Source organism: Myxine glutinosa, chromosome 2 (assembly GCF_964187855.1).
Source record: "Myxine glutinosa chromosome 2, kmMyxGlut1.1, whole genome shotgun sequence".
NCBI lineage: Eukaryota > Metazoa > Chordata > Myxini > Myxiniformes > Myxinidae > Myxine > Myxine glutinosa.
Window position 1 is genome coordinate 55396137 of NC_136262.1, and position 25616 is coordinate 55421752.

The window sequence follows — 25616 nt, forward strand, 5'->3', positions numbered from 1 at the left end:
AGGGTGCAGGTGGCACCAGGTGTGAGAGCACAGGTGTGCAGGTACAGGTGTGTGGAGAGAGTTGGAGTGAGTGGTACGGAGTGGTGTGCATGGTGCGAAGGTGTGGATGGGGGAAGAGTGGACCCCTTTCACGAGTACCCGGGGCGGGTAGTGTAAGTGTTAGGTAGAGGGTGCAGGTAAATTGTGGTTGGATATTGGCATTTGTGGTGCGGTTGCAGAATGGTGTTGTGGATGGGTGCATTAGTGTTGTGGAAATGGCTGGGCGTGTAGCCTGTTAGTGTGTGTAGTTGGTTGGGCACTCCACCACTGTGAGGATGTCGGCCAGGTGAGGCCGCAGGTGGGCTCTGGGAGCCGGTAGAGTTGTGGATGGGGCCCGAGGATCCGGAGGATGGACCCGGGTAGCCCAGTGCCAGAGAGGGCACCGAGTGGGGAGAGAGCCAGAGGGCCTTCCCCAGGTAGTTAGGTTAGGGTAAGGAGCAGGTAAGCTCGGAGGCAACTGCAGTGGTGGAGGTGTGCAGGTGGGAAGACCCACTGGGAGAGGTACACGCCGCAGCCCAGAAATTGTGCGAGGGCACCGGGAGATGAATCGGGGGAGTGAGACCCCAAATTGAAAAGCACCACAGTTTGGCCAATGGGAATTGGTTTTTAGAACCCATAGTGTAAGAGGGCCAATGGTTTGGCCGGAGAAAGACCCCGGGTAGTGTAAAGTTGTTAAAGTCATTTAGGAAATAGTTAGGATTGATGAACCTGTCGCACCATACGCAGCCACTTACCTGTGGTGATGATGATGACTCCACACCTGTGTTTTCTTGGTTTGTAGCAGGAAATGAGATTGCTGTGGATTTGTGAGACGCATCACGACGTGGATGAGACATTGGGGTGATTCCATCTCTCCCTCCCTAGGAGGGACTGATGATGAATTGGTAATGGCAAATTTTGATGTTGAGTTGAAAATGGCAAATTTTGATGAGAGTTGAAAATGGCAAATTTGATTGGTTAGGAGGGAGAGAAGACGAATTTGGTTTATGGGAGGAACGGGGAAGACAGTAGGGATGTTTGTTGATTTGTAAAGTAGATGTTTATGGGTAGTGTTGTGTTTTGTGGATGCAGTAAGGGGTAAGGGAGGGGCCATGTAGGTTACCTGGTGGGGGGGGGGGGGGAGCGTACGGTAGGAACGTACCTGTCTCACCTGGTTCCCATGTGCCCCCAGTGTGCATCACCTTGTATTGCGTGCACTTTTGCGCCCTTACCACCTTACTCACTTGTTTCTTCTTTTGTCTCCCACCTCCGAGGATCTGGCTTTGGGGTAGAGAGAGAGGAGAGAGAGGTGCTGGCTGCGCAGTTGTGGGCCTGCACTTTCGCTGTTTGCTGCCGGGATCGATACACCATATGGACCGCAATGTTTGTGGCCACCCACAATGGACCGCAGTTCGTTTGCGGCCAAGCACCACCCGGGGATGGACCTATGGATCAACGTGGCACCTATGCCATACAGGTGAACCGCTAATAGTTAACACCACCAAGTGCACCACAAGAAGAGCAAGAGACACCTGCAGGGTTAGGGGTTGTCGAATTTATTTTTATTCCAATGAACAATGGTGACTGCACCGATTGGTGGTGGGGTGGTGCTGTTGATGCTCGGGAAGGGTGCTCTGCACGTTATTAAAGGCCGTCGGCCATAGAGCACTCGTGGGTTGGTGTATCGATGTTGGCAAGCGCGCTCTCTCTATGCATAACATCTGCATGTGTTCCTCCAAAAACAGGTCCTGGATCGTAGTGTAAATAGCAGCGTAGTCTTGTAAATAATGCTCCCTACCGGCTGTATGTTTAGTTTGAGGATTCTTTCCGGATTCGGTTATCCTGTGGGTGTGTTTCTGTGAGGAGAAGGGTGCAACGTCGCAGGGGGACATATTTACTCATTTGTGAATATCTGTAAAACTGTCGCACTCAGGGTAGAGTTAATAGTAGAGGGAACTACATTGCGTGCCACACTAAAGTAGGTAAAAATTTATCGGGTCGGGACGCCCCGAGGGTAGAGAAGGGTGCAATGTTGCGAATATGGAATTTGGCCTCCATATCCGCTTGTAAATATTCCCCTATTTTCTCCAATACTCCCCAACTTTCCCCAATCCCCCATTCCCTAGTCCCATTGCATGTAAATAACAATCAGTAGAGCCGACCTTCCCCTTATTCCCCCATTAAATGTCGTGCCCAGGTCCACCGCACCACACGTAGACAACTTTCGGACATCTTCCTAGTTATTCTTAATCTATGTCAGTTAAGGCCTCGTTTCCATTAATTATGACTCTTCGTTGCACCAGAATGTGATTATATGGCATCAGTAGTGAGTTTAGGACCTTTCCCATACCTCCTCCCATCTTCTTCCCCAAACAACAATTACAACTACAACTACAACTACAACTACAACTACAACTACGACTACAACAACAGAGGGGCGGGGAGTGTGCGTCCTCACACCGGCTCGGTTACCCGCCATGACCATGCGCTCCACGGCGTTACCCCGAAGGGGCTGGCTGTCAGCTCCTCGTCAGGGGCGGAGCCAGTAACCCCCCCACGCACCCAATGAGAAGCAACGTGCCGATTCCATCTGGGGCGGAGCTAACGAGCCGAGGGCGTGTCACTCCCCGCCGGATATACGCGGCCCCGCGCCGGATGTGACGTGAGATGCGCCTCAGCTTGGAGAGAGAAGCCACCGCCACCCCCAGCGCGACGATACCTCCCCGCATCTTTGGACCGGACCGGACCGTACTGTACCCTGCCCCGAGCCCAGGAGGACCTGGAGCCATTGATACCCGCTTTCCTGTCATCAACCCCCGTGTGAGTCAGCCGTTGTCCCGTTTGTCTGTCGTCTGTCCGGGGTTAATATAGGAGTGTGTCTAAGTGCCTGTCTTTCTGTGATTATACCTCTAGCCCCTGTAATCTGACCTTTCCGTACGAATATAATCTCCTCCGGAGGTCTTGAGAATTGAAACATTGGTGTCGTATTGTGTTATTGTAATCCAGCCGGGTGTCTTCTTTTTCTTATTGAGCCAGCATCGCGCGACTAGTCAACGTTCGGGCACAATCGGGTAACTTGTGCAGACGTGGTCATACCATAAAACCGCTCGGTAAATAACATCCAAGCCACGTCTGTAACAATATATATATATATATATATATATATATATATATACATATATATATATATACATATATATATATATATATATATATATATCATATATTGCTTTCATATTTCAGAGGTAGTGAGGAACATATATCTGCAATATGAAAACTAAATGTTCAACCGTTTTTTAAATACCGCGTATGAAAAAGTACATGGACAAATGATCAGTCGGTAGGACGGAGCTCATGTTAATGTCTGACCTTCTCTGACCTTGTTGGAGGGGCGGGGAACAACAATTCTCTACATAACAATATATTCCATGAGTTGGGACCCAGAATTTAACTTTTTGCTCCCACTTTAAGGGGCAAAACACAATGTTGTTTTCTTTCTCCATAACATATTGCATCTCCAGGTGACAAAAAAAAAAAAAACCAAGCCGGCTATGTCAAAGTGGCAGTTTAGTGTCGAAAATGGGGGAATCCAAGATGGAGTCCCGAAAAAAAAAAACCTTTAAATTCACAAAAATCTGTTTTCTTGAACTACAAGTCGTCGTTTTTGCCCAATGACCGTAATTTGAAATTTGGCATAGTTGTTGAGCTGAGGTACTGGAACATATCTCCTGTGTCCCCTGCTTGTTAAATAATGAGACTAAAAAGAAAACAGATGAAATTTTGAACCATTTTGCATGTTGTTGTGATTTTAATAGAGGAACAGCACCATCATTTGCTCAGGTAAGATGGTACAATCTAGAATAACGGCAAAAGGACAATGAGCTGTACCTTTTTATCAACCACCTTCAGTTCTATTCAAATCATCTCGCTGTTGGGAAGGAATTTTCCCCTTCACGATGGTTCCAAACTATTCCAACAGTACTTCGTAAATGCATTTGTCAAGACGGAGGCATTCAGGCTGGATTACTTGCATCAGAACCAAGCATCCTTGTGCATTGACCTTTACAAAGGTTTAATGGACCATGTTCAGAAACAAAGTGTTGCTCAAAATTTGCCACCAGGGAATGTTGTTGTTCTGCCATCTTCGTGTGCAGGTAGTCCTCGGGCTATGCAACAAAATTATCAGGATGCAATGGCCATAGTCTGTAAATATGGAAAGCCTGATGTTTTCTCACTTTTAAATGCAATCCAAGTTTTCCAGAGAAAATGTAAAACTTAAAGCTCAATCAGCACCATACGACAGGCCAGACCTTGTGGCTCGAGTGTTCAAGCAACTCTTGCAATATCTTCTCGAGGATGTCACAGATAGGCATGTTCTCGGCCTTCCTGGAGCCTATATGCACGTTATTCGATTTCAAAAGCGAGGCCTCCCACATGCTCACATGTTGATTGTCCTTGACCAGTGAAGCAAAATTTGTGATGCATCCGATATTGAATGCCTTGTATGTGCTGAGATCGCACACCCTGCCATTTGTTTGATGTTGTTCAATTATGTATGGTTCATGGACCATATGGTGCTTTCAAGCTTGGTGCGTCTTGTTTGCAATATGGACAATGTTCGAAGGGTTTGAAGGGTTACTCAAAAATGTTTTGTGAGAAGATTGTTACAACTCATGATGGTTACCCATGCTACAGGAGACGATATAATGGTTCTGTTATCAGAGTTGCAGGTCATCAACTGGACAGGAGGTACATAGTGCCTTACAATCCATGGCTTCAACTTGGAAATTTTGCGCACACATCAACTTGGAAGCTTGCATGTCTGTGGAAGTGTCAAATACTTATTCAAGTACGGTTTGTATACAAGGGCCACGATTGTGCCAACGTTGAAGTTGTTCAACGTGATATCACCAATGAAGTATCCCAGTTTCTCGAAGCGAGATATGTCGGCCTTCCTGAAGCATTTTGGCACCTTTCAGAATACCCTCTTCATGGTCAATCACACACAGTGAAGGTGGTCTATAACGTGGGTGATTAATTGTCCAAACTTCGGACATGAAGTCAATTGGCAAGCATGCACTGCACACAATTTGCTCTAACAATCTGCCACTAAGCTATCAATCCGACATGGCCAGCATGAGTTTTTTGTAATCTGCAGATATCATGTAATGGAAAAAAACACCACAGCGTTTTGCCACTCGAGATGGCAGCAGTAAGTACTTTTTCTGTTTCTTCAAATCTGTGAAATGTTTCCAGCTAATGCATTATAATTGGGAGGCTCTCTCCACGAGGGGCGTTGCTGTCAAGTAAACTCTTCACACGATTCACCCTGCTTTATGAAGTGTGGGAATCATACAAAAATTTCGCACTTTGTTTGTATGCACTCCTGAACCGCTAGACAGGATGAATTGAAAAACTGGTGGCTGTATTCGGCGTGTGCACAGGGAGCTTTTAGGGGGTAAAATAAATCAATAGTCCCAGGCAGGGTAGGGTAGGCGTTGAGTGGAGGGAGGACCCCGATTTTCTCAATGCACATGTGTGTTGTAAATTGCTGCCTGGTGGAAGCCTGTATTAAAAGTCAAAAATCATAAAATTGGGGGAATTAACCCATCCGTAAGGACGGGTAATTTGCTAATAAAAAAGGAAGAATAAAATGAGAGGATGCGTGTGGAAGAAGAAGGACCGTACCAGTAGCTCCGAAGTTGCCACTTTATCAAGCTTGAGCGACTGGATACGAGAAAAATGCACTCCCATCTCACGATGAATGCCAGAACACTCGATACATATCAGAATGCCCAAGTTTGTAGCCAGCCAGCTCGGGTCTATGGGACAAGCAAAACGTAAAAACAATGCTTATAAAACTCCAAACCCTAGATTGCAGGATGTAGACCACAAATAATGCATCATTACAGAAACTTCACAGGTTCTTCACGGGAAACTGCTCATGTGTTGTATACGAAATACAACAAGAAGCACAACCTCAACCACAACACCTGTTTAATTTAATTCTTGCTTATTTGGCTGCAGGCTAAGTGTAGGCTGAGTGATCAAGTAAAATCAGCCAGAATACAAATTATTGTAAGCATTAGTTGGTGGACGTCAAGCTGGCCGTCCTGTTTGTCAGCATAAATTTATGGACGTTAAGCTGGCCGTTCAGTCTGTCGGCATTGGTTGATGGACGTTAAGCTGGCCGTCACAACTGTCGGCATTAGTTTCATCAGGATGACATTTCTTGAGCATCATCTCGGGATAAATTGATGGAGAAAAAAATAAAATAATGTGAAAGCGGGGTTGTATGAAAGCGGGAAGGTGGAAGAAACCGGTCATCACCGCCAGCAGTTATAAAGTGGCAGTTCTCGTTGTATTCATGTTTTATGTTGGAATGTGTGCAGCATACAAACAGAGAAGGGAAACAAAACACAAGTGCCTATTTCTTTCCTTTCTTGTATTATCAAGTTGACACTACAGAAGAAAGACACCAATAACTTGTGTATCCTTTCACAGGGGTCATCTATTTATTAGGTACCCAAATATGGCGGATTCCCCCTCCCCGTCCTTCTATCATTTGGTCCATATGTGCCCCTCCTTCTTACTCTAAATACTTGCACTACATGAGCAAAAGTATGTGGAAACCTGAACATCACACATCTCATTCCAAAATCATGGGCATTAATATGGAGTTGGTCCCCCCCTTTGCTGCTGTAACAGCCTCCACTCCTCTGGGAAAGCTTTCCACAAGACGTTGGAAGATTGCTGTGGGGATTTGCTTCCATTCAGCCACAAGAGCATTAGTGAGGTTGGGCACTGATGTTGGATGATTAGGCCTGGCTCACAGTCGGCGTTCCAATTCATCCCAAAGGTGTTCGATGGGGTTGAGGTCAGGGACCTGTGCAGGCCAGTCAAGTTCTTCCACACCGATCTCGACAAACCATTTCTGTATGGACTTCGCTTTGTGCACGGGGGCATTGTCATGCTGAAACAGGAAAGGGCCTTCCCCAAACTGTTGCCACAAAGTTTGAAGCACACAATCGTCTAGAATGTCATTGTATGCTGTAGTGTTAAGATTTCCCTTCACTGGAACTAAGAGGGCCAAGCCCGAACCATGAAAAACAGCCCCGACTATTATTCCTCCTCCACCAACCTTTACAGTTGGCACTATGCATTCGGGCAGGTAGCGTTCTCCTGGCATCCGCCAAACCCAGATTCGTCCGACGGACTGCCAGATGAAGCATGATTCATCACTCCAGAGAACGCGTTTCCACTGCTCCAGAGTCCAATGGTGGTGAGCTTTACACCACTCCACCCGACACTTGGCATTGCACATGGTGATCTTAGCCTTGTGTGCGGTTGCTCGGCCGTGGAAACCCATTTCAGGAAGCTCCCGACGAACAGTTGTTGTGCTGATGTTGCTTCCAGAGGCAGTTTGGAACTCGGTAGTGAGTGTTGCAACCGAGGAGAGACGATTTTTACGCGCTACATGCTTCAGTACTCGGCGGTACCGTTCTGTGAGCTTGTGTGGCCTAACACTTCGTGGCTGAGCTGTTGTAGCTCCTAGACATTTCCACTTCACAATAACAGCACTTCCAGTTGACTGGGCCAGCTTGATCAGGGTAGAAATTTGACGAACTGGCTTGTTGGAAGGGTGGCATCCGATGACGGTGCCAGGTTGAAAGTCACTGAGCTCTTCAGTACAGCCCATTCTACTGCCAATGTTTGTCTATGGAGATTGCATGGCTGTGTGCTTGATTATATATACCCGTCAGCAACGGGTGTGGCTGAAACAGCCGAATCCACGAATCAGAAGGGGTGTCCACATACTTTTGGTCATGTAGTGGAGAAGAGACACCCAAGGAGGACTATTCATAAAGTTCTCAGAATGAGATATTTTCAATCGTCTTAACGCCAATAATTGTTTCATTTACATTACACAAGCAACAGTAAATGTAATCAAGGAAGAACAAGAATGACTGTACTGTGGTCACAAATTGGGAGAAAATCTGGCAACGGGCCACATTTAAATTAAAGGACTCTTAAAATATGAACAGCGCAATTTGGAAACACATTTAATGTGCTATTAAAGGATCAACTCGACACCTCTCATCCATGTCACACTCCCCACGGTTATATCAGAACAAGATGATTTGTCACAAGGTCACGGATTGTTTAACCCCAATATGGGGTCATTCAAAAATTACGTAACACTATTTTATTAAGAGCCGCACACCATGCATGCTGACTGGCTTAGCTAAACCTGACTAATAATTTATTTTTTTTATTCATTCGATTTTTTGGGATACCTCGTTGTAAGCAAGACTCGACCCAAACAAAGCTAAGCCAATGGAAATTTGAAGCAACAAACCTGGGCAGTGTATAGTCAGCAGAAGCCTACACGCCTGATGTCTTATGCCCACCACAAAAAACCAAGATGGCAGCCATATTATTTTGTCTGGGTGCCATGGCCATGCTGGATGGAGTCAAGCACAAATGTGGGTGGAGTCCAACAGCTGTCAGACCAATGGATGCACATTTCATAAATCGACCGCCAACATAAAGAAAGATCGAGTCCACTCATTTCACAGCTCACACAAAATGTGCAGCAATCGGAAGTGCAAATCACCCACCCCTCACCCTTCTAGCACAAGTTTATCGCCCCGCACCCCCAATAATTTTGAGTAACACCATGAAGTCACGAGACGAAACATGCCATCCCAACCCCCACACAATCTTGTAAACCATGTGTAATCCACAAGTATACCTGACTGATTGCAGTCGCAACATATTTGGTTGCCTTCGGTTCGCAAGACCTCAGCCGTAATTTCCTTGGTCAGATCTTGCAGGCCTTCCCCATTGGGAGCGCCAGGCTCTCCCCGAAAGGCTTTGTTTAGAGCTTCTTCCTTGCTATTGCTCAGAACAGACACCCACCTGATAATGGTGGAGAGATTAGTAAATGGGAGAAAGCAACCCAAAGATCAGAATAACAGGCCATGTATATTACTGGCCTCTTACATTCAAGAGAAGCAAGTTTTCTGAAAACAAATACATCCTTATCGCATTGATGACTCACATAATGCATTCCTGTTCATCATCTGCCTGGAAGTGATATGTACGATTGTCTGCAAGAAAATATGACATAAAGCTGATGTTTTGAGGGACAAAATTATGTGAAAGTTCTGATTGGTAAATTGACAATGAAAAATACCACACTTATAGTGTCGATAGAAAGTCTACACCCCCTTTCAAATTTTTCACCTTTTGTTGCCTTGTAGCCGGGAATCAAATTGCAATAAAACAGACTTTTCCCACCATTATTTACACATCGTAACCCACAATTTCCAAATGAAAAAAATTTCTACAAAGTTCAGCAAATTAATTAAAAATACAAAACTAGATTATTTTGGTTGAATGAGTGTCCACCCTCCTTATAATAGCAATTGTAAGTTAGCTCAGGTGCAACCAATCACCTTCAAAATCATACACCAAGTTAATTGGCCTCCAACTGTCTTAAATTGAAGTGATTCTGATTATTTCAGAATAAAATCAGCTGTTCCTTCAGGTTTCCTCTGCTGGGTAGTGCATTTCAAAGCAAAGACTCCACCATGAGCATCAAGGAGCTTTCAAAAGATCTCCGGGATAAAGTTGTGGAAAGGCACAGATCAGGGGATGGGAATAAAATATTCAAAGGCCATGAATATCCCTTGGAGCACAGTAAAGCCAATCATTAAGAAGTGGAAGGCGTATGGTACCACCAAGACCATGCCTAGATCAGGCCGTCCCTCCAAACTGGATGACCAAGCAAGGAGGAGACTGATCAGAGAGGCCACCAAGAGGCAAATGTCAACATTGAAAGAGCTACAGGCCTTTATGGCAAACACTGGTCATTGTGTGCATGTGTCAACAATATCGCAAACACTGCACAGGTCGGGACTGTATGGTAGTGTGGCAAGAAGGAGGCCATTACTCAAAAAAGCCCATCTCGAGTCCCGAGTCCCGTTTGAGGTATGCAAAAAAACCACTTGAGATTGTGAAGCCATGTGGCAAAAACTTTTGTGGTCTGACAAAATGAAACCAAGATGGAACTTTTTGGCCTCAATGCAAAACGTTTCTTGGAGCAAACCCAACACAGCACATCACCCAAAGAACACCATCCCTACTGTGAAGCATGGTGGTGGCAACATCATGTTATGGGGATGTTTCTCATCAGCAGGGACTGTGGCACTTGTCAGGATAGAAGGGAAAATGGATGGAGTAAAATACAGAAAAATTATACAGGAAACCTGCTACCCTCTGCAAGAAAGCTGAAATTGTGACGGAAGTGCACGTTTCAGCATGACAATGACCCAAAGCACACAGCCAAAGCTACACTGGAGTGGCTAAGAAGCAAAAAGATAAATGTCCTTGAGTGGCCGAGTCAGAGCCCCGACCTAAATCCAATCAAAAATCTGTGGCACGACTTGAAGATTTCTGTCCATCAACGCTCCCCATGCAACTTGACTGAGTTTGAACAGTTTGTGCAGAAGAATGGGAAAATATTGCCCAATCAAGGTGTGCAAAGTTGGTAGATGTCTATCCCAACAGACTCCAGCTGAAATTGCTGTCAAAGTTGCTTCCGCCAAGTATCAACTCAGGTGGGTGGGGGAGGGGGGGAGGGCTAGACACTTATCCAACCAAGATAGTCTAGTTTTGTATCTTAAATAAATTTTCTGGAATTCGTAGAATTTGTTTTTCACTTGGAGGTTGTGGGTTACGATGTGTAAATAAAGGTGGAAAAAGCCTGATTTAATGTAATCTAATTCCAGGCTTAAGGGTGTAGTACTGGTGAACTTTCCAATATGCCTCTTTTTTAAAAAACTATGTTTTTACGGTTTAGATTCATACGTATTGTATAAACTCATTCAGTATTTCCTTTAAAATATCTAATGTTATCTTTACACGCAATTTACAAGAAATATAATATTTTGCAGAAATTTGTTTTAACTTTAATTTGCATCATTCTTTTGGGCTGAAATTTGGACAGGATATTCCGAATATCACTTCCTTTAAAATGATGAAGGCTTTTGTTTATAGGAGTAGCCATTTTGGATTTATTGAAGGACAACCAAGTTTTATCTAGTAATTGGCATAATTAGCTAATTAGTGAACATTTGACATAATTTCACAAAATCCTCTCATCAGGTAGTAGAGTAACACATGTATAATACATGTACCAAGTTTTGTGTGAAAAGAATGATAGGTGACATAGAAGATAGAAGTAGAAATGTGTTCTTTGTTTTTCCTTGTTTTTTATTGACGGTCTAATTTATGCAAATTATATGCATGTAATATGACAAAGAAGCGTTGAAACTGGTCTGAGTTAAAGCCAAGATTATATCTTTCAAGAAAAACTGAAAATTAGATATTAACTTGACTTTGTTTTTGTGTATAGGCCTCTCAACGGTACCTATGTAGTTTTCTCAATTTTTCACCAGTACTACACCCTTAAGGCAACGAAAGGTGAAAATTTTGAAAGGGGGCGTAGACTTTCTATAGGCACTGTATAAACACTTATTGTTCACAAACTTCATTGTTCACAAAAAGACCTTCAAGAGGAAACTTCTATAAAGATCAGGGATGGAGGTAGAGGGATAAACATGTTTGTAAATGAACTTTCAAACGAGAAATGAACTTTCAAACTGGTCTCTCTCCTCTAAAACCTTGTTGAGCCTTGATAAGTCTCTCTGGAGTATGCTCCCCTTCCATCCCTTCCCTCTCTCCAACTGGCACCACAACCGAGTCTGCTCGTGAGAAGGCCGAATGTCTCAATTATACATTTGCTTCCAAATCTTGTCCCCAAACCTTCACACTCGGTAACCATCCTTTCCTGTCATATTCAAATGCTCCTGGACTGTCTTTTGATTCTGAGAAGGTGGGGAAGTTTCTCGCAATCCTCAAGTGACTCTGCAACTTGACCAAACAGCATCAGCTAACGCGTCCTAAAAACCTACTATGCTGCTATTACACATCCTCTCTCTGCCATTTTCATCCTGTCATTTGCACTCAGTCATCTTACATATGGTTGGAAATCCACCAACATCACTGCACCATATAAAAAGGTGCAAAAACTGATCCCCTCAACTATAGACCTATCAGCTTACTTCCAATTATCAGAAAGGTCATGTAATCCATCATCACAGTTGATATGAAATCCTTCCTTTTCTCCAACAACTTCATCTCAGATCACCAATTTAGTTTCAGACCAGGTCACTCCACTTTGGACATGCTGCTTCTACTCTCCCAACAATGGATGGAGGTCCTCAATGTCAGACATGAGATCAAGGCCGTCCCTCTGGACACGTGGTGTTTTTGATACAGAAAAACCCACCCAAATCCCTCTTCCTTCAAATTTTCCTTCCTTTGAGTTTCCTTCTGTATCCAAATAACGGACGAGTAGGGATCCGAAGTTTAGGATGTGCCCCCCTCATCCCCCACTCCCCATTCCCAAGAGCCCCCATGATCCAAAATGGAAAATGTCAAGTTTCAGAACAATCAGCTGGGTGACACGGGAGAGTAGCAAAAAAGTCAAGATGGAATGATGGACAGACATCCAGACATCACGACCCATTTTACAAGTTCATCTCAGAATCGAGATGAGATGACCGAAAAAACAGTGATGCTTCTATTGCAAGGTTTATTTACTCCAAAATGACAATGTAAAAAAAGTTTTAAAGTTTTGCAAAAAAAACAAAAAGACTTTGTTCACATGTCTGTCAGGCCACAGACTTGCACATGCAAGCATGGAAACGGCCGTAAAACGATTATGATGACAGACAATGAGCATACCTTTGGTTGGTCTGTTGGTGCTCCTATGTGAACCCTGGCTCATGATATGGGGAACCTAAGTTCACATCCCATATATCAATTTTTCTCCATTGCCTCCAAATATCCTTGCAATGCATGCAAATGTGACCACTTTTTGGGACAACCCCTATATTTATGGCAAGTGAAAAAGAATTGCCACCATCCCAAACAGCAAAGCACAGCTATGATGATTAAAAAAAAATGTTTTGTAATTTTTTTGGAGTAAGCTGTGGAAGGGAGAAAAAGTTTTTTTTAAATTAAACAAGAGCAACCTCTACATATGAAAAGGTAAATAAAAGATATGATTTGCCTCCCCTGAAACTTTCAGCCCTTGATATTTATGGTGTCTTTGCAAAAATTCAGAAACCACTCAACATTTGCTGCTCCTTGCTCTACTACCAATAAGGGATAGTTAAAGAACATAAAAAATTTCAAGCTGTTGTACAGCTACTTACGCGAAATGAGATCAAAACACTTCTTCTCCTCCATGTTGGCCTTGACTTGGCAGGTAAGCAGGTTAAGCTTGGCTGGTAAGCGGTTTACCTGCACAGTACAGTGGATTCGTACTCAGTATGCACCTAGCTGTCCAAAGAGGGTTACAATTCGAATCTTAATCATTACTCGACAATCTCAAAACCAAAAAGAGCTGCACTTGCCTTCACCTGTCCAGGAAGAAGAAGCATAATTAAACATACTTGAACTAGTATGCCAGAAGTAATAATTGATCTAACAAGCTCAAAAAAAGACCACTGTAAAGGCCTGCACATCACAGCACAATGAAGCAGGATGCTCAGCATTCTGGGATTTCTTTAAAGTAGCTCACCGTGCCATGAGCGATAGTAAGGTAGCCATTACGTACAGCACATGCTCGTTTTTGCCACACTTTACGAATCCTGGGAGGGGAAAAGGCAGTTGAACAAACGTTTCATGAAAATAAAATCATAAATAAGACAGACACGTCACTGCAGACTTCGACAATGATTACAGTAACATCAGGCTGCTCACAAGTACAATTTCATTTGTGAGGTGTGCCGAGTCGACTCTGTGGCAACATTTCCAGTAAAACAATTAGCCAACTTACTCAACACTTTGAATTATTTCATATGTGAGGTAAACACATCATATGCCCTATGCCAATTATTGTTTCCTTACGTGCATCACCGGAACTAAATATTGTGGTCCAGTATTTTTAAAATGGAAAAATGAAAGGAAAGGACAATTCTTTATTTTAAACACATCAATATCTAATTTGAACAGCAAGGTTTCAATGTGAACTATTTTTTCGTTCCATTTCTGTTTCTTCCTGTTTTTTTTGTTTGTTTGTTCGTTTCTGACAAATCGTTGTGGACCCAGATGGAATTAAAGGAAGATGGAAAAGATATATGGAAATGCTGTTGAATACAGAGAATGAATGGGATGGCAACATAGAGAGTAACCCAGTTTTAGGACCGGCAGAGAAGATAACTGAGAAGGAAGTTGAGGAAGCGATAAAAGCAATGAAGAAGAGAAAAGCAGGAGGGCCGACGGGAGTTGTGGGAGATATGTTGAAGGCAGCAGGAAGTTGGGGTGTGAAGAGAATGACAGAGATCTGGAATCTGGTGGTGAAAGAAGGCCGCATTCCAGTGGATTGGGAACCGAGTACCCTCGTCCCTCTATACAAGGGGAAAGGTGAACCTCTGGAGTGTGGCTCGTACCGAGCGATAAAGTTATTGGAGCATGGAATGAAGGTATTGGAAAGGGTGTTGGAGAGGAGGATAAGGAAGAAGGTGAAGATCGACGAAATGCAGTTTGGATTTATGCCAGGAAGAGGAACGACAGACGCGCGCTTTATTGTGAGGCAGTTGCAGGAGAAGTACATGGAGAAGAGGAAGAAGTTGTTTCTTGGGATTGTTGATCTGGAGAAAGCATTCAATAGGGTTCCACACGAAGTATTGACATGGGCATTGAGGAAGTTAGGAGTGGAGGAATGGTTGATCAAAGTAGTGATGGCAATGTACCAAAGAGCACACACAGCTGTAAGGACGAAGGACAGGAACAGTGGTGAGTTTGACGTGAAGGTTCGGTTGCGGGTTGCATATTCGGGTTCGGTTGCGAACTTCCGGGTTCGCAACTTCTTCCGGGTTCGGTTGCGAGAGGACGCTGGCGTTGCATATTCGCCGCTTCTCCGACTGGATGGATGTACAGGATCTGCTTCTACCTTTCTGACCTGACATCTCACACCTGTCCTGCCTTTTCACACCCGCACGTGCCGCGTGTTCTCCGGCTGGATAACGGAATCTGCTTTTGATGGTACGGAATACGGAATTCGAAAGGCCCGCTCCCGTTGTTTGTGTCCGTGGCCTTGTTTGCCGGTGGCCTTGTTGGCCTTGTTTGCCGCTGTGGTCTTGATTAGCGGCTGCAGTCGTTTGCCGCTGCGTTTGCCGCTGTGTTTGCCGCTTTGCCTCCTCGACCTTGGCCTCGTACTCGTCCCTTCGCTCCTGCCTGGCATGGCTCTGAAGTACTCCGCCGCAAGGCTTCTTCTGCTCAATACCCGCTCCACCCCATCATGCATCTCTGCCATCAAATCTAATGGACTCCTCCGACGACCCAGGTACATTCACCGTGGCTCCGGTCGCAAGTTTGTTTATTTCCAATCGGGTCACTCCGTCCCCGTCCTCTGGTCGGCTCAGCGCACTCTCACTCTTCGTCCCAGCGCACCTGGTCACAGCAACCCACACGATCGCACCTCTTGCCTACGAACCCTGGCTAAATCACCTGAATTCATCCCTGCTGTTCAAAACAACATCAAGCTCACCCTGTTCAACACCCGGTCCCTCAACAATAAATGCCTCATCCTGAACGAATACATCCTGGATAACAAACTGGACTTTCTCTGTCTCACCGAAACCTGGCAACAACCTCTGGACTACTACACACTCAACCTCACCACACCCAATGGATATTCCTACGTCAATAAACCACGCTCGGAGGGCCGAGGTGGTGGAATTGCCGTTATCCACCGTCAAGACATCAAGACCAACCTCATCTCCATCTCATCTGCTCCATCATTTGAACACCTGGCTTTAAAACTCTCTGGTCACACGCAGTCAGTCATGGCTGTCGTCTACCGCCCTCCCAAACCACACCCATCATTCCTGTCTGACTTCTCCTACTTTCTGACCCAGCTATGTTCCCTCTCCCCCTCAATCCTCCTCCTTGGTGATTTCAATATCCACATGGACTCCACTGACTCCACAATAACCACTGACTTCACTGATTTACTCACCTGCTTTAACCTCACTCAACATGTCGACTTTCCTACCCATATCCGTGGTCACATTTTGGACCTTGTCTGCTCCACTGGATTAAATTTGCACCATCTCTATGGCTCCGACCTCACCCTCTCTGACCACTTAGCCATCACTCTGACCATCAACATCCCCGCCCCAACACCAAGGCATTATCGCACAATCAACTTCCGTAAGCTAAACGCTCTTTCACCTACCTCATTCTCATCCACCCTCTCTGAAAAAATGTCCACTTCTCCCTTCATTGACCTCCACACCCCTTCCGACCTCACTGACTACTACAACCACACTCTCTCCTCCTGCCTTGACCAGCTTGCGCCTGTAAAAACCAAAACAGTTTCTTTCACCCATTCTGCTCCCTGGTTTACCCCTGAACTCCACCTGATGAAAACTCGTGCTCGCCAACTTGAAAGACTCCGCAATAAAACGGGTCTCACAGTTCACTCCCAAGCCTACAAGGACCACATACAACACTACAAAGATGCCCTCTCCCGCGCCCGCTCTGCCTACTACTCTCAAATTATCCACTCTGGCTCCGGAAACCCAAAAGCACTCTTCTCGACAATAAACAAACTCCTCCGCCCCCTGAACACCACCACCCAGTCATTCACAGTAGACAACTGCATCTCCTTCCTCTCTTTCTTCCAACGCAAAATTGACAACATCTACAACAGCTTGACCACCGCCGCACCCGCTCCCCCTCCAACCACCTGCCCCCCCTTATCCTGCCATCCCCTGTCTCGGTTCTCCCCAATCTCTCCTACTGACCTCTCTGAACTCCTCATAGGAATGAAAACTGCCACCTGCACTCTTGACCCCATCCCCTCCAGCTTTGTCAAAGCCTCCCTCCCTGCTCTCTCTCCACTTATCATTGCAACAATAAACTCCTCCCTGTCTACAGGCATCGTCCCACCTTCCCTCAAAATTGCTGCTGTTACCCCCATTCTAAAAAAAACCTGGTCTAAACCCTGACACCCTAAACAACTTCAGACCCATCTCCAACCTACCCTTTCTGTCAAAAGTTTTGGAACGCGCTGTAGCCACTCAACTCAAACATCATCTCTCTGCCAATAACTTGTATGAAACATTCCAATCCGGATTCCGCTCCAACCACAGTACTGAAACTGCTCTCCTCAAAATCACCAACGACCTTCTCCTCTCCTCTGACGCTGGCAACCTCAACATTCTCGTCCTCCTCGACCTCAGCGCTGCCTTTGACACCATCGATCACACTATCCTCCTCACCCGACTTGAATCCACCTTTAACGTCACCGGCACTGCCCTCTCTTGGATTAAATCATACCTCTCTGACAGATGCCAGTTCATCTCCATCAATAACTGCAAATCCCCCACTGCTCCCCTCCCCCAAGGTGTCCCCCAAGGTTCAGTTCTTGGCCCCCTCCTCTTCATCCTTTACCTGTCCCCGCTCGGTCACTTAATCCGCCGTCATGGTCTCCAATTCCACTGCTTCGCCGATGACATCCAGCTTTTCATCTCCACCAAGTCCGTCTCCACCGACACCCACTCTATCCTGACAAACTGCATCACTGAAATAAAATCCTGGCTTCAAATCAACTTCCTCAAGCTTAACTGTGATAAATCTGAAATAATCATCATTGGCCCAAAAACGCTCACAAAATCCACCCATAACTTTGCCCTCAACATCGACGGTATCCCAGTATCCACCTCCCCTCACATCCGGAATCTTGGCGTCATCTTTGACCAAACCCTTTCCTTCGACAAATACACTAAACAGATCACAAAGTCAGCCTTCTTTCACCTGAAAAACATTGCCCGTCTCCGCTCATCCCTCTCCTCCACGGCTGCAGAAACCCTCATCCACGCCTTCATCACCTCCCGTCTGGACTACTGCAATAGCCTCCTCTATGGTTCACCCTCAAAAATCACCAATAAACTCCAATACATTCAGAACTCCGCTGCCCGTCTACTCACTCATTCCCGGACCCGTGACCACATCACCCCCGTCCTTTACAAGCTTCACTGGCTCCCCATCCCCCAGAGAATCCAGTACAAAATCCTCCTCTTGACATACAAAGCCCTCCATAACCTGGCCCCATCCTACCTGGCTGACCTCCTCTCCAGACACACTCCCACCCGCAACCTCCGCTCTGCTGGTACCAACCTCCTGACCCCCTCCATCCGGACCAAATTCAGATCCTGGGGGGACAGGGCCTTCTCCATCGCTGCTCCCACCCTCTGGAACTCACTACCTCACACCATCAGAGACTCCTCCTCACTCACCACATTCAAAACATCACTAAAGACCCACCTGTTCAACGCTGCATTCAACATTCAACCCACAGCATTTAACCCCTGACTATCTCTTCTCCTTCTCCCTCCTTTTGCTTTAAATATTTCCCTATTGATTCTTGTCTTGTCTTTTTGATTCTTGTCTTATATATATGCCGTATATCGCTGCTGTTTGTTTTCTTGATTCTTGTCTTTTTGCAATTGTTGTTTTCATGTATTGTTATGCATTATGTTTTCCACTCTGTCAAAGCGCCTTTGGGCTTCTGGAAAAGCGCTATACAAAATAAATGAATTATTATTATTATTATTAAGGTGGGAGTGCATCAGGGGTCGGTACTAAGTCCACTACTATTTGTAGCTGTGATGGAGGTGCTGGCTCAGAACGTAAAGGAGGGTTTACTGTGGGAGTTGTTGTATGCAGATGATTTGGCGTTGATTGCGGAAAGTATGGATGGACTGAAGGAAAAGACGAACAAGTGGAGGGAATGTATTTAGACAAAAGGTCTGAAGGTGAATATCGGAAAGACGAAGGTGATGGCAAGTGGTAAAGCATGTGGTGAGGTGGAAAGAACTGGGAAGTGGCCATGTGCTGTATGCAGGAAGGGTGTCACAGTGAACTCCATTCAATGTACAATGTGCGCTGAGTGGGTTCATCAAAAATGTAGTGGCCTGAGAGGGTCATTAACCAGTGTGGCAGCTACATTCAAATGTAAGGTGTGCACAGAGGGAGCTGCAGATGGAGGAAATGTTGAGTTGGATCTTGGAGACGGCGTGAAGCTGGAAGGTGTGAAAACATTTTGCTACCTCGGAGACATGCTGAATGGAGAAGGTGGATCAGACTCGGCAACGGTTGCTTGAGTGAGATGTGTATGGAAGAAGTTTCGGGAACTGAGTGGCGTGCTGATGAGGAGGGGAGTGTCGTTGAAGCTGAAGGGAAAGGTGTATTCTGCATGTGTGAGAAGTGTTATGATTTATGGGAGCGAGACATGGGTAATGAACGTAGAGCAGCAACGAAGGCTGGAAAGGGCGGAAATGCGAATGGTTCGGTGGATGTGTGGAGTATCGTTGAGAGAGAGGAAGACAAATGATGAATTGCGAAAGATGATGGGAATAGAGCCTGTGATTGATGCTGTGAAGAGGAACAGGTTGAGATGGTTTGGTCATGTGTTGAGGAAGGATGAAAGTGACTGGTTGAGAAGAGTGATGGAAATGAATGTGGAAGGAAGTAGAGGACGGGGAAGACCGAGAAAGCCTTGGCTAAAGATGGTCGAAGAAGAAATGCGGGCAAGGGGGTTAACAAGGAGAGATGCAGAAAATAGGGCAAAATGGAGAAGATTGTCATGGGGACTGCAAGGCTAACCCCCGCTCTAGCAGGGAAAATGGCCTTAAAATGCATGTTGTATTTCTGTTTCTTCCCCAGTTCTACCTTCCACTTCTGTGATTGAGAGTTTGCACCGATATACATCCTGTTAACTTCCCATGTCCTCTCATTCTTCCACATCTCCATTATTCCTCAAAGTGTTCTTCTATTTTATCCCTCTACCCTGCTGTTGATGTGTTCCCACCACCCTCAACCTCACCACCTTTCCACCCTTTCCTACCTCCACCACCGAAGGTGGACAGAGGTTATGCTTTCATCCTCCTCTGCCTGTTTGTCTGTCTATGAGAAGGTAGTGGACAGATTCGGACGCAATTCAGTGAACAGGGTGGGTGTGTCGCAAGGACAGATTCATTAAATTTTGGTGAAAATCTGGATCCAGATACTATAATTGATAAGTGATTCTTCACAATTTAGTCTGGGATCCGAGACCCCAAAATTTGATTTTGAAGTGACACCCCTGCTATAAAATGTTTGACCGCTAGATCATGTCTTTGGGGGTGTTAGCCACCAGAAAAGTGACTTTAGCAAGGTAGTTTGGATTGCGCGAATTCTGTAGGGACATTTTTTAACTTGGGGCGTCAACTGTAAAAAAGCAAGAAATTTAGGGGTAGGGGAAATTCAATTGACCATATATCCCATAATACAGGGGTGAGTGCAACAAATTACCACTCATTCTTTTTGTTATAAATTTGGCTTTTATATGAAACATGATTCAACGTGATTGGACCATCCATGAGGTCAGCAGAGGTCAAAAGGTCACGGAAAGTGGGTTAAGCTGAAAATTTAGCTCCTTTATCAAATAAATCACATATGTATATGTCACAATATGTTCTTTGCATCCCTCTACTGTTTCTGGCCTATATTGATCGTAATAGTGATGGTTTACTGTGGTGGTTGATGCTTTTCATCTTTTGTGTGGTGCTAGGGATTATTATGCTACATTTGTTTCAGCTAATTCCCCTGTATTACTAATTCCCCTGCACTCACCCCTGTATTATGGGATATATGGTCAATTGAATTTCCCCTACCCCTAAATTTCTTGCTTTTTTACAGTTGACGCCCCAAGTTAAAAAACGTCCTTACAGAATTCGCGCAATCCAAACTACCTTGCTAAAGTCACTTTTCTGGTGGCTAACACCCCCACAGACATTATCTAGGGGTCAAACATTTTATAGCAGGGGTGTCACTTCAAAATCACTTTTTTTACACATTTCCAGGCCTCGGATGCCAGACTAATTGAGAGATTGGGCCAAAACGATATGCAGTATAGCATGATATCTCAGAATTATGGACTAATTTGAACGAAACTTGGTGGGCAGGTTGGGTGTTTGACAAGGACGAATTGATTCAATTTTGGTGAATATCCGAATCTGAAAATTATTATAGTGATTCTTCAGCATTAAGAGATAGATGGGGGACAAAAACAATACCTAGCACGATATTTCAAAAAGTTGTGACCTATGACAAAACTTGGTGGATGAATTGGGTATGTGATAACAATTAAACTTATTAGATTTTGGAGAAGGTCCGGATGCAGATCCAGCCTATCAGTGGAATACAAACGTAAACCCTCGACTCTGACTCAATTCTGTGTGCGCTTCCAAGTATTGTGTCCCCAACCCCTCACTCTCGATACCCATCCTTCCCCGATATACCCAACTGCTCCTGGACACAGTCTTTTGCACTTGAAAAGGTGGAGAAGGTTCTTTCCACACTAGACTCCAACTCTGCTACCATACCGGTACGGCATTAGCTCATGTGCGCTAAAAGCCAGCTCTGCTGCTCTTGCACATCCTCCCTCTGCCCTTTTCTCCATATCATTTGCTCCAGGACAACTTCCATCTGCATGGAAATCCGCCGACATCACTGCATTTATTTTTAATACTGTTTCTGATGTTTCTTCCCCCTACATCCCCTCCCTTACCTCAAATGGCTACACAGCTGACTACACATGTGAAAAAGCTGAATGCCTCAACTCTGTGTTTGCCTCTAAATCTTGTGTTCCAAACCCATCCCTCTCTGTACCCACTGTACCCAGTCGTACCCAGCTGCTCTTGGACGATGTGTCCTTTTCTCCTGACAAGCAGGAGACGTTTCTGTCAATCCTCGACTCTGATTCTGCAACTGGACCAGACGGCATCAGCCCACGGGTCCTAAAATCCTGCTCGGCCGCTCTTTCACTCCCTCGCTCTGATCTCTTCACCCTCTCTTTTGCTCAAGTTCATCTGCCGTCAGCTTGGAAATCAGCCAACATCACTGCTTTATACAAAAAGGTGCAAAAACTGATCCTTGCAACTACAGACCAATCAGCCTTCTCCCAATTTATCAGCAAAGTCAAGGAATCCATCATTGCTTCGGATATCAAATCTTTCCTCTTCACCAATGGCTTGATCTCTGATCATCAATTTGGTTTCAGAACAGGTCACTCGACTCTGGACATGCTGTTTCTGCTGTCTCAACAATGGATGGAGGTCCTCAATGCCAAACAGGAAATTAGAGCTGTCTCCCTTGACATATCACGTGCCTTTTACGGTCTGGCACCCCGCTCTGCTCACCAAACTCTTCTCCTATGGTATCCATGGAAATCTCTACGAATGGCTTAATGACTTCCTCTCTAGTCGTAGTCAACATGTGGCCCTGAATGGGTTTGTCTCATCTCCCCCTTCCTGTTCAGGCTGGAGTTGCCCAAGGCAGTGTTCTGGGCCCTGTGCTTTTTCTGGTCTTCAATGATCTATCTGACTCTCTTGAAAATCCTCACTATCTCTTTGCTGATGACTCCACTCTCTGCTGCTCCATTCCTCACCCCTCAGATCAGCAGTCTGCAGCCTCCTCAATCTCTGCAGACCTGGACAAAATCACAGACTGGTCAAACATGTGGAACATGTCTTTCAATCCTGACAAATCTCACACTCAAACTATGTCTCTCTGAAAAGACAGACTGGACAACCCTCCCATCTACTTTCTGAACAATCCTCGCCAAGAAGTTCTGTCTCTCCGAAAAGACCGACTGGACAACCCTCCCATCTACTTTCTGAACAATCCTCTCCAAGAAGTTCTGTCACTCAAGCTTTTGGGTCTCATTATCTGCCATGATCTTTCCTGGGAAAACCACATTTCAAATCTGGCCTCCAAAGCCAGTCGCCGACTGGGCATCCTCCATCGTGTGAAGTCCTTCCTTGGCACATCTGAGCTCCTCACCACATACAGTGCATTCAGAAAGTATTCAGACCCCTTCACTTTTTCACATTTTGTTATGTTGCAGCCTTATGCTGAAATCGTTTAAATTCATTTTTTCCCTCATCAATCTACACTCAATACCCCATAATGACAAAGAGAAAACAGGATTTTGGAAAATTTTGCAAATTTATTCAAAATAAAAAACTGAAATATCACATTGACACAAGTATTCAGACCCTTTGCTATGACACTTTAAATTTAGCTCAGGTGCCTCCCATTTCTCTTGATCATCTTTGACATGTTTCTACACCTTGATTGGAGTCCACCTGTGGTAAATTGAATTGATTGGACATGAGTTGGAAAGGCACACACCTGTCTATATAAGGTCTCACAGCTGACAATGCATATCAGAGCAAAAACCAAGCCATGAGGTCAAAAGAACTGCCTGCAGAGCTCAGAGACAGGATTGTGTTGAGGCACAGATCTGGGGAAGCCTACAAAAAATAATTCTGCTGCATTGAAGGTTCCCAAGAGCACAGTGGCCTCCATAATTCTTAAATGGAAAAAGTTTGGAACAACCTGGACTCTTCCTAGAGCTGGCCGCCCGGCCAAACTGAGCAATCGGGGGAGAATGGCCTTGGTAATAGAGGTGACCAAGATCCCGATGGTCACTCTGGCTGAGCTCCAGAGATCCTGTGTGGAGATGGGAGACCCTTCCAGAAGGACAACCAAAACTGCAACACTCCAGCGATCTGGGCTTTATGGCAGAGTGGCCAGAGAGAAGTCTCTCCGCAGTGAAAGACACATGAAAGCCCGCTTGGAGTGTGCAAAAAAGCACCTAAAGGACTCTCAGACTGTGAGAAACAAGATTCTGTGGGCCTTATCCAAGGAGATCAGGAAATGGATGAATGGCTCACTTGCTTAACCCAAAATCTGAAGAGACCCAATTTCCCCACAAATACCGGCCAATAACCTGTTTACCAACAACATCCAAACTTTTAACAAGAATCATCACAGAAACAATGTACCAACACCCAACACAACAAGGAGGCATGGAGACAGAACAGAAAGGATGCAAGATTAGGATGTTACAGAACAATAGACAACCTATTACCAAACAAGGCCATACTCAAAAGTTGCAATACGAGAAGAACCAAATTGTCCACATCATGGATAGACTATAAAAAAAGCTTTTGACAGAGCACTCTGTACCGAACGACTAAAAATTGTCAGAACAACTGAAATTAGTGAAACGGTTCTCTGACCACATCCAAATGGAATTTGGCCAAGATAAGTGCGTCAAGTGCACATTTGTGCAATGTAGACCAAAAAGAAAAAAACGAACAAAATTAATAAACGAATAAACAATCCACCTAGATACAACAATACAGCAGCTAGACAACGAAACATATTACAAATACCTTGGAGTAGAACAGGACCATCAAATTTGTCATAAAAAATGCATGAAACAATTCCCAAAGAATACCTGCGTAGAACGAGGCTGATCCTGAAAACTTATGTCATCCCAAGGAACAAAATCAGCCATAAACCAACTAGCAGTACACCAAATGTTCCAGTACGCCTGCGGAATAGTAAACTGGCCACAAAAGGATATCAAAAAACTAGATATCAAAACCAGGAAACTCCTCACTATCCCCCCCCAAAAACAAAACAAAAAAAAAACTGCATCTTACTATAATTCACCAAATGTCTGTCCGTCTGTTCCCAGGTACCGCAAAAACGGCTGAACCGATCGCAACGATATTTTGGGTGGGTAATCCTGGGACCCCCTGGAGTAAAATAGGCTATATTGTTTTTCCAATTTCAGGTTTGGACTCCCGCATAACGTTATTGTCCGAGGTACCGCAAACACGGCTGCACCGATCACAACGATTTCCTGGAACCCCTGCAGTAAAATCCTATGATAATTCACCAAAAGAACATGACATGAAAATTAAAAACGGCTGAACAGTATTTCATGAACATTTCATTGCGGAATTGAGGAAAATCCTGATGAATTACGAACCTTTCGCGAATCCGTAAGTGGACAGATTACGGCAATGAGCTGGTTTAATAATATCCCAATAAAACCGTCATTTAAAACAGTATTTTGTTAAAGTATCAATTGCTGATTGGAATTGAGTGAATACATTTACGATTTTGAATTCGTAATTGTATTCACCCAACTATACGGAACTTCACATCAGGATTTAAATATTTGTTTATGTCACGAATGTTGTTAAAAGTTAATTTTTTTTATATTAATGCTATTTAATTTGTGATTGGAGTTATGCTGTTTGGAATGAAAAAAGAGATATCGAGTTCAAGCGAATGACAAAATGCCGTGACGGTTTCTACTTTCTAAATGTGAAATTGGCGGATCGCCATATGCAGATTCGCAATTGACTGGGTAGGATATGGAACAAACGTACCCGTTTGTTTGTGAACAGGTACGTTTTTCATGGAAGTCCTTCAGGAACTTGCTGTCCATGTCTGACGTGTGACTGAAGGTGCTACAGGAATGTGGAATTTATTGGTTTCATGCTTTAGCATGCGCCGTTTCTGCATTGTCTGTTTGTTCCTGGCATCCCACCCGTGCGTTGCACGGGTACCTCACTAGTCCCAAGAATGTACCTGCCGAGGAAAGG

At 44.8% G+C, this 25616-nt stretch overlaps 1 protein-coding gene across 2 annotated transcripts in view; it reads right to left on the minus strand.

The window, feature by feature from the left end:
* LOC137421784 (arf-GAP with SH3 domain, ANK repeat and PH domain-containing protein 2) overlaps nucleotides 1–25616 on the minus strand; it is a 170413-nt gene that overhangs the window by 39677 nt on the left and 105120 nt on the right. For both annotated transcript variants that reach the window (XM_078773312.1, XM_078773311.1), the window contains exons 11-15: nucleotides 13676–13745; nucleotides 13308–13395; nucleotides 9083–9131; nucleotides 8774–8940; nucleotides 5707–5840 (exon numbers count right to left, since the gene is read on the minus strand). In XM_078773312.1, the coding sequence (XP_078629438.1) occupies nucleotides 5707–5840; nucleotides 8774–8940; nucleotides 9083–9131; nucleotides 13308–13395; nucleotides 13676–13745 (508 nt within the window). The remainder of the gene's footprint in view (nucleotides 1–5706; nucleotides 5841–8773; nucleotides 8941–9082; nucleotides 9132–13307; nucleotides 13396–13675; nucleotides 13746–25616) is intronic.